The 8860-nt window shown below is 39.0% G+C and overlaps 1 protein-coding gene across 1 annotated transcript in view; it reads left to right on the top strand.

Moving 5' to 3' along the window:
• Window positions 1-234: 234 nt before the first annotated feature.
• znf143b (zinc finger protein 143b) overlaps window positions 235-8860 on the top strand; it is a 13687-nt gene continuing 5061 nt past the window's right edge. The window contains exons 1-13 of the mRNA XM_014025372.1: window positions 235-310; window positions 1825-1940; window positions 2193-2381; window positions 2597-2677; window positions 3006-3202; window positions 3536-3604; window positions 3688-3804; window positions 4940-5015; window positions 5237-5362; window positions 5802-5981; window positions 6089-6316; window positions 6439-6587; window positions 7931-8083. Coding sequence (XP_013880826.1) covers window positions 1835-1940; window positions 2193-2381; window positions 2597-2677; window positions 3006-3202; window positions 3536-3604; window positions 3688-3804; window positions 4940-5015; window positions 5237-5362; window positions 5802-5981; window positions 6089-6316; window positions 6439-6587; window positions 7931-8083 — 1671 coding nt within the window. The 5' untranslated portion in view covers window positions 235-310; window positions 1825-1834. The remainder of the gene's footprint in view (window positions 311-1824; window positions 1941-2192; window positions 2382-2596; window positions 2678-3005; window positions 3203-3535; window positions 3605-3687; window positions 3805-4939; window positions 5016-5236; window positions 5363-5801; window positions 5982-6088; window positions 6317-6438; window positions 6588-7930; window positions 8084-8860) is intronic.

Raw genomic sequence — 8860 nt, 5'->3', positions numbered from 1 at the left:
ATTTCACACGACGACGCAGCGTAGTTGCAATTGAAAGCCCGAGACAATACGAAAACCGGCGCAGAATGGCGTCTGTCAGTGGCCCAGAAGTCTGAATACCTGCTTTGGCAGCTTGGTGAGCGTAACGTTCGACCAATAGAAAATAAGCTTCAAAACAGTTGTCCAATCACGTTTAGTTTAGGGGAGTAGGCGGGACGATAACGGGAGGATTGTATTGTCATACATGTTCCCGGGGTCGGGACATTGCTGATCGTTTCCTGCACTGTTGCATGGTGGTCGAACAGGAGGAATTGTTGGAAATTTTTTGGAGGTTAGTATATAAATTGGTTTTTACCCAGTGTGCATTATTCCCACAGCCATCTCTGTTGCGAATGGGAGTGACAGGCTGCGACAGGGATACAGCTGGGAAAGGGAAATAGCTGCTAAATGGGAAAAATAAAACAGAAGTTCATCGAGTGAAAATGCTTATGTTATCGTTAATTAGCTCATGGATTCCTCCTTGTTTCCTTACTAGGTTGCTAGTTGGTCGAAGTTGGCTAGAAGCTGAACGTGGAGCGTTAGCTTAGCTGCACCTGTCACACAGAATCGCCTCGGTTGCCACAAGGCAGCTGAAGATGACTGAACATTTATCAACAAAAAATTTCTGGAAACGTTTATTACGAGTTGCATAAAAAGTCGTGACATCTCCGCTTGTCGTAGTTACCAGTGATGTTAGCATAGTGGCTAGTTAGCATGTTCCGCTTATGGCATTATTTTCTGCAGACGTAGCGACAAAATGTTCAACTATTCAGTTATACCGTCACGGTGTTACCAGAGCAGGAAAAGTCTCACTCTTGAACTGTGCGACACTATTTTTGGTCCTTTTTTAAAGTAGTAAATGCTGCAAGTCATCAGGGTTGTAGCGCATCGTAGCTAACTAGCCAAACATGCTAAACACAAATAAGCGCCCAAAGCAGCATTGACTAGAGATGACAACTTTGGCTTTTTCAGAAAATGTCATAACTGTGAAAGTAAACATTTAAACTGCAATGATAGGCACTAACTTCGTTTTTGTTAAATGAGGTTTATCATCTTTACCAGTCCTGTACTCTTATGTCTTATCTTGTTATATGAATAACCTGTTTGCAAGGCAATATTAGCTATGTTATTGCTATTGAAACACGATGCATCTACACTAAGCTGAAGCTGCTGTAGAGTAATATTTTTAACATTTCTAAAATTGTCTGTGTGCATATTTGAGTTGTTTGACACAAAATTACAAGGAGACTAAACATATTTACGTTGCTTTGTATGTTACTGTGTGCTGTCTCAGCAGCAGTTTTTGTTGCAACCAGTAAATTTGTGATTTTCCTTCTCTATGGGACCATTAACACACATAAAAGGAGGGGGGGGGGTCTTGGCTAGTGGGTTAGAATTATGGAATCTGTGTTGATCATAAATAGAAGAAGTACCCAGAATTCTATTTGTCATCTAGTTGTTTACTTCCTGTTTTGGGATGTGGTCATTGCATGATTTAAAAGTGTTATTCCAAATAAAGCTACTTGATTTTCCTAGTTACAAAATAACTGCTCTTCTTTTAAGCAGGGCATTAAAAAGTCATTATTAGTTTTGTTTGTCCTGGTTATTTTCCTATTTGAGCTGCTACACAGATCCATATGCATAAATGCTCAATTGCCACGTAAACAATATGTGATTGTGTTTATGCAATAAAGCTTGTAAATATTGCCCATGCTGGTTGAACGTGTTTGAATAAAAGTGAACAGTAAAAGTATTAAGCTAACCTGTGGGCGCAGACGGTTGACTCTGCTGCATTTATCCCTCCAGCAGCTAAAGCATGCTCTTGGCTCAGATAAACCGGGACTCCCAGGGAATGTCAGAGTTTCATGACGCAGATGGGCAGCCGGTTACTCTCTGCCTGACAGAGGCTGTGACGGTGGCAGGTGAGTTCCCAGCCTTGAGCTGACTGTGGGCATTAAATGATATCTGTACATATTACCGTTTGAATTGTCAGAGCAAAATATGGTTTTGTTTTTTAAATGTCAAATAACATACACTTGCAGTGATTGAAGGCTATAAAACATAAAAATGTCTAATTACACATTTGATAAAATATTTAAAGAACATAATGATCTTGATTATACCACAACACGATCTGACAGGTAAAAAGTTGTCTTTGTCAAATGACTTTCCAGATGGCGATCAGATGGAGAACATGGACGCGGTGAGCCTGCAGGCCGTTACGCTTGCAGATGGTTCCACAGCGTATATCCAGCACGACACCAAAGCTTCGTTTTCAGATGGACAGATCATGGATGGTCAGGTGATCCAGCTGGAGGATGGCTCAGCTGCCTATGTTCAGCACGTGTCCATGCCTAAAACAGGTACAGTATAAACCCAGTAAGAACTAATAACTTAATATTTTATAGTGAGTACTTATTTCCTCATTTTCATTGTTTAACCAAAACCTCTACATTTTTGTTCTTTCTCTTTAAGGGATGCTAGGCCTTTTATACAATACAGTGTTTTTTTTTTTTTTTTACTTCTTGTTTTCAAATGTTGGTAAAGCAGAAGTGACTGTTTTAACTTTATACTGTAGGTGGAGACAGTTTACAGCTTGAAGATGGGCAGGCTGTCCAGTTAGAAGATGGAACAACTGCCTATATTCACACGCCTAAAGGTAAATCTTTAACAAGCGAGAGCTAATTTTTTTTTGGTTGACGTCATAAGCTTTTTTAGCGTTTATGTAAAAAATAAAAAAAAAATCAGCGCATTTCTTAGCTGTGATGAGTTTAATGCAAGCATTTTAGATGCTGAGGTGATAAACTTTAAAATGATTTGTTTGTCACAGGAAATAAAAATCGATACATGTTATAAATGAATACATACATTCATAAAAGCCTCAAATGTATTTTAGAATCAAAGCATTCTTTCTTGTGTTTTACCAAGTCTCAAGAAGATATTCTGGCCGTTTTTGGTTTTCATCCTGTTTTGTTGCTTCTTTTCAGAAACGTATGACCAGAGCGGTTTGCAGGAGGTCCAGCTGGAGGACGGGAGCACCGCCTACATCCAGCACACAGTGCACATGCCGCAGCCCAGCACCATCCTGGCCATCCAGGCTGATGGCACCATCGCAGACCTGCAGGCCGAGGCCACTGCAATCGACCCAGAAACCATCAGTGTTCTTGAACAGTATAGTACCAAAGTAAGAGCCTGTCTCGTTTTACAGCTCAGCTTTGTTCTTATCTTATATTTCTTAATTAAAGCGTGGAAAATTTTGCTTGTTCTTTAACTTTATCAAGTATTTTTTTTGTCCCACATTGTGTTTTTTTAGTATTTGCTTGCTTTAGAAAAAATATTGTGAAGCATTTGCTAATATACACTGCAATGATGAAAGCAAATCACTCGGTTGTTTAATTGTGGTTTATCCTTGAAAAAAGTAAAAGTAGATAAGATACAGGTGAATTGTCTTTGGTTTGGATTTTTTCTAACATTTGTTCCAGCAGACTATAAAAATAAAACGAATTTTCTCTCTTAGGTAGAGAATATAGAACACCCTTTGGGGCCGTATGGCAGAGTAGAAGCAGACAATGGCGTCCACATGCGGGTAATATTTCTTTTTTATTGTTCATCTAAAATCCTTTCAGTTCAGATCCAACATTAAGCATAAATTGTGCTTTCTGTGTTTAGATTGTGTTACAGGGTCAAGACAACAGGCCAGCAAGAGTGTCTAATGTAGGCGAGAAGTCTTTCCGCTGTGAGTATGAAGGATGTGGGAAGCTCTACACCACTGCCCACCACCTCAAGGTAATGTGGGGCTTCTCTGGATGTGTGTGCACACAATAAACACAATATAGAGTTTTTAGTATTTTTCTGATTTAAGTATGGGTAACAGGAGATTTCTTAACAAGTTCTTAAATGCATTTTTACAAATGAACGTGTAAATTAAAAAAGAAAAAAGCATTTTCACATTGATTGATTGCCTTTAAAAGGTGGACACAGTCATCGTGATGTCCAGTTTTAGGTCATTTATCATGTCGAGACTTGAGTTTCAGGTCCAGTATTTTGGGTTTTGAGTTACTGCTTGTGACATACATGCCTATAAAGATTTAGAGGTTTCATAAGTCAGTTTTTCAGTCAGGTATTTTCTTAACATTATTCAAGCAGAGTATAAAAAGTAAAATTAATTTTCTCTCCTAGAGAAACTATCAGATACAGTATTTTGTTTTATCCTGTGTATGGACATACAAGGGAAATAATGAAATCTTGAAGTCACCTTATTTCTATTAATAAAATTTGTTTCCTTTAAATGACAATGTTTTTGATCGTCTCACAGCTCATCTTTATATTGCCATGTTTTTTAGCCATGAAAATAAACCCCAGGTTATTTCAAATGATAGCAGCTTGCCTGGTTAAATACTAATATATGGCTTTAGCTCATTATCAGTGTTACAAAATGCAGTATGTAACTGTTAAAGCTGCAGTAGGTAACTTTTATAAAAATGTATTTTTTCCACATATTTGTTAAAACTGTCACTATGTCCTGACAGTACACTATGAGAACATAAAGTTCTTCTGGCTCCCCCTAGTGGTCTTAATTCTATTTGCAGAATCCTGTTATTAAGACCATAAAATAATTAGAAAAGCTGGAAACAATCTCTTGTTTTTGTTTTACAGATATGTGTTTCTTTGCTGCTCAGCTTTAGTGCACAGGTTTTTAATGCTGTTTGGAACATGCAGATTATTAAAACTCCACTACTGCACAAACATTTACTATAACTCTACAAGCACTTCCAGTTCAAATGGATTAAAAACCAGCAGAAATTTTGAGAAAAATATGAAAATGTCTGTGTAAACATTGAATGTACGTGTTGATAAAACAAGTGTTTACTGCTTTGATTTGCCTGACATTACTGATCATATTTACTTTTGCCTCCAACAGGTTCATGAGCGTTCGCACACTGGTGACAAACCATACATCTGTGACTATCCAGGCTGTGGGAAGAAATTTGCAACAGGTAGCTGAAGATTTTGATGCATGTCTTGTGTGTTACGTCAGACAATGTTATTATTTCTCATTTGACTGATTGTGTGCGTATTTCAGAGTTTTAAGATGAGCACACTGTATGTCATACTTGTTCAAACAGCTAACAGTGTGTGGGGTAGTTACACCTTAATGAAACCAGTGAATTTACCAGACATAAAGGCCCAGCTGTGTGTTAATGTTGTCTGATGTAAGGTTATGGACTGAAGAGTCACTCACGCACACACACGGGGGAAAAGCCATACAGATGTCAGGAGCTACACTGCTGCAAGTCCTTTAAAACCTCTGGAGACCTTCAAAAGCACACAAGAACTCATACAGGTACTCACACAGAGACTCACAAACCCACAATCACTGTACTGCAAGTCTTCACATGGTGTGTAAATCTGTTTTATTGTCTCTGGCACAGAGACTGACTGCAGTTTGCTGCTGCTTGGCCTTTGGGGCTTTTAAATTCGTACAAAAGGAGCGTGTTGAGGCACAAGCAGGGTAGAAATTATCAAATTTTTTGATCAAAAACAACAGCCTGCCACTGATCTTTGAATCAACAGTTGTGTTTGGTGTTGAGCTACATTATTCCACAGTTATAAAAGTGCTGCAGCGCGGTCATTATGAACAACATGATGTCAGGATTGCAGCTGTTCAATTCTGTCGGCTGTTTAGTGGTACTGTCTTCTGAAAGAGTCTTATTGAATTGTGATTTAGAACAGGTAAACTGTTCCTTATCATCCATTTCTTTGTTCGTCACTTTGTCTTACAGGAGAAAAGCCTTTTAAGTGCCCAGTTGATGGCTGCGGCAGGTCGTTCACCACCTCCAACATCCGTAAAGTCCACATCCGAACACACACCGGAGAGCGGCCGTACTACTGTGCTGAGCCTAGCTGTGGGCGGTCGTTCGCCAGTGCCACCAATTACAAGAACCATATGAGGATTCACACTGGTGAGACCCTTTACTGATCCAATATTTGTGGACAGTATATGCAGAGAAAATATTCGTTTTAGCACATTCTTCATATAACAAATAAAACCGTTGGTGTGGCTTTGTAGGAGAGAAACCATATGTGTGCACAGTGCCTGGGTGTGAAAAGCGCTTCACAGAATACTCCAGCCTTTATAAACACCATGTTGTCCATACGCCTTGCAAACCTTACAACTGCAACCACTGTGGGAAAACCTATAAGCAGATCTCAACGCTCGCCATGCACAAACGTACGGCACATAACGACACAGAGCCCATTGAAGAGGAGCAGGAGGCCTACTTTGAACCACCAACAGGTCGGTGTAAATGTCAGGGGGGAAAGAAAAAAACATTATTTTATTCTATTTTTAGCTGTAGTAATAGTTGTGATTTAGAAAGTCAGCCTTTTGTTTTTTATTTTAATTAATTAAATTTTTAGATGCGATTGATGACCCAAACGTGAGCTACACGTCGACTGTGGTTGGAGACGATGAGTCCAGCTCAGAGCAGACTCCTGTGGAGCCGTCAGACCTGATGAGTCAGCAGCACGTTGCTGTTGTAACGCAGGAAGATGGGACACAACAACAGGTATCTTCTCTCATTTTAAAGATGTTCCAGACCATTATAGCAATATTGTTTTATAGTATTCATATAGTTGTTGTTATAACTGTGATGTTCAGGGCATTTAGGTTGTTCCAGACAACTTATTTTCATCTCAGACAACCAGATCTCACCTAGAAAGTTCTCCCAACGCTACACATGTCTGTTATTTGTAAAAATGGAAGGAGGAAAAATGTGCGTTTTCTTGTAGCCTTAAAAAATAATTTACAATGTGCAAAGGACTTTCTGTGATGTGTTTTAAATCATCAGACAGACCCTCAATTGAAAACACTGAAATATCATAAAAGTAAATTAGAAAAAAACTGTTTAAAACAAATGCTGTTGTTATAGAGAATCTAAATGCAGGTCAAAGTCTTATTACAACCTCAACTCACACTCAGTCAGAGAAAACTAAACTGTGTACTTTTACTAAGGTCATAAACACGGTGTACTCCTCTTTACGTGGAAACATTCGACCTGTATGCAGGAAAAACTCTTGAATGTTTGGTATTGGGTGGTGGAGAGCAATGCTTGGGTAACCTCTATGTGTAAAAAAAAAATTCAGTCAAAATATTTATATTCCCTGAGCCTTAAATACGCCGCAATTGCCTCTCTTTCTAAAGGGCTCGACACACGGGGAGCGACAAACAACAGCGAGTAACAGCTTTCATCGCAGCCAGGGTGAAACCCGACACACGGGACGCGATAGTGACAGCAGAGTTGCGAATCGTGCTCTCAGGTTGCTTGTCTTCACAGAATTTGATTGGTTCTTCTACTGCCTCTTGTAAAGGTTATTGGTGGTTTGCAAATAAGGGAGTGTGCGTTACGGACGTGTAAACTAAACAAATCTTGCGATGCTATTGATATTGAAAAACAAACGCACACCAAGATACGAATTTATGAGGAAGAACTTACCGGATAACTTCACCCTGGTGCCAACAAATTCCCACAAAGCAAAAACTGTCCACCTAACCAAGTTTGAAAATCTTGTATCCAGCCAAAAAGTCTTTTTGATCTTGTTTTGAGACTGATTTACTAAACACAGTGTTCCCACGGGTCCTTGAAATCCTTGTGTTACACTTCGCACAGTCAAGATATTAAAAGTAATGAGAAATACCTTGGTAAAACTTTCCTCATAACCTTGTGTATGAGAGATGTGGGAGAAGCTTAATTCACCTTAAGCCCACCTCCTACCGCGTACACCTTCATATGGGTTTATGCTCGCTGCTTCTGTTCAGTCTGAATAACTGGGATTTAGGACAATTAAATAACACTTTGGATAATTAACTGTGAAAGCTAATCTACTTCTTCCTGTACTGTTCTCATGTCAGGTCAGTATTTCTGAAGCAGACCTACAAGCGATGGGGGGCACCATCACCATGGTGACCCATGAAGGCACAACCATAACCATCCCAGCTCACGAACTGGCATCACAAGGTGCTCACTCTGTGACTATGGTAGCAACAGATGTGTCAGATGAACAGGTAAACAGGAGCTAAAGCTCTGTTATTTACATTATACAGTAATGAGCTTCAAATTTTCTTCTTTATTTGACTTGAAGGGAAATAAAATATTGGTTACTGAACATTGGCTCAAAATTATTTCCACTGCTGCACAATCTTCAGTTGGTTAATCTTTCTGTTGTTTTTATTAAGGCTTGCCAATTGCATTAACTTGAATGGCAGCACTTATTATTATCCACTTTTTAAGGTTTCTTAACTTTATACCTTGTGGCCTGAACGGCAAAGTGTACCCACACAAATGTTTTAACAAAATGACCAGCTCAGCCCTGACGTGTGGCATTATATTTATTGGTGTTTTGACTTACCAAACCACTATTTTAGGAGACTGAAATCAGCTTTCAACTCTGGCTCATGTGGCTTATAGTGGAGAGGTCTGTGAACTTTAAATGATTTCTCAGCATGCAACTACTTCCTACAGCCACAAAACTATAAATTTTGCCTTAATTCATCCATTTTTAGACATAATAATCCAAACTTTGGGTAGTTGTTAGCTCACATTAAAGGATGAAATATTCTGAAATAATATATCTTGGTCTTGTTTTTTACATCGCACAAACCTAGAAATTAACAGGGGTGTGCAAACTTTTTAAATCCACTGTATTGTGGTGCTAGCTGAGAATAATCCCCAGCCATTTTTAGACATAATGGGCCTCATGCAAGAACCGTTCGTACGCACAGATTTGTTCTTAAGTTGTGCGTACGAGTGATTTAGGAGAATTTGTGGCATTCACCAATGTT

Source organism: Austrofundulus limnaeus, unplaced genomic scaffold, assembly GCF_001266775.1.
Source record: "Austrofundulus limnaeus strain Quisiro unplaced genomic scaffold, Austrofundulus_limnaeus-1.0 Scaffold471, whole genome shotgun sequence".
NCBI classification, from domain to species: domain Eukaryota; kingdom Metazoa; phylum Chordata; class Actinopteri; order Cyprinodontiformes; family Rivulidae; genus Austrofundulus; species Austrofundulus limnaeus.
This window is presented reverse-complemented; position numbering and strand designations above follow the sequence as displayed.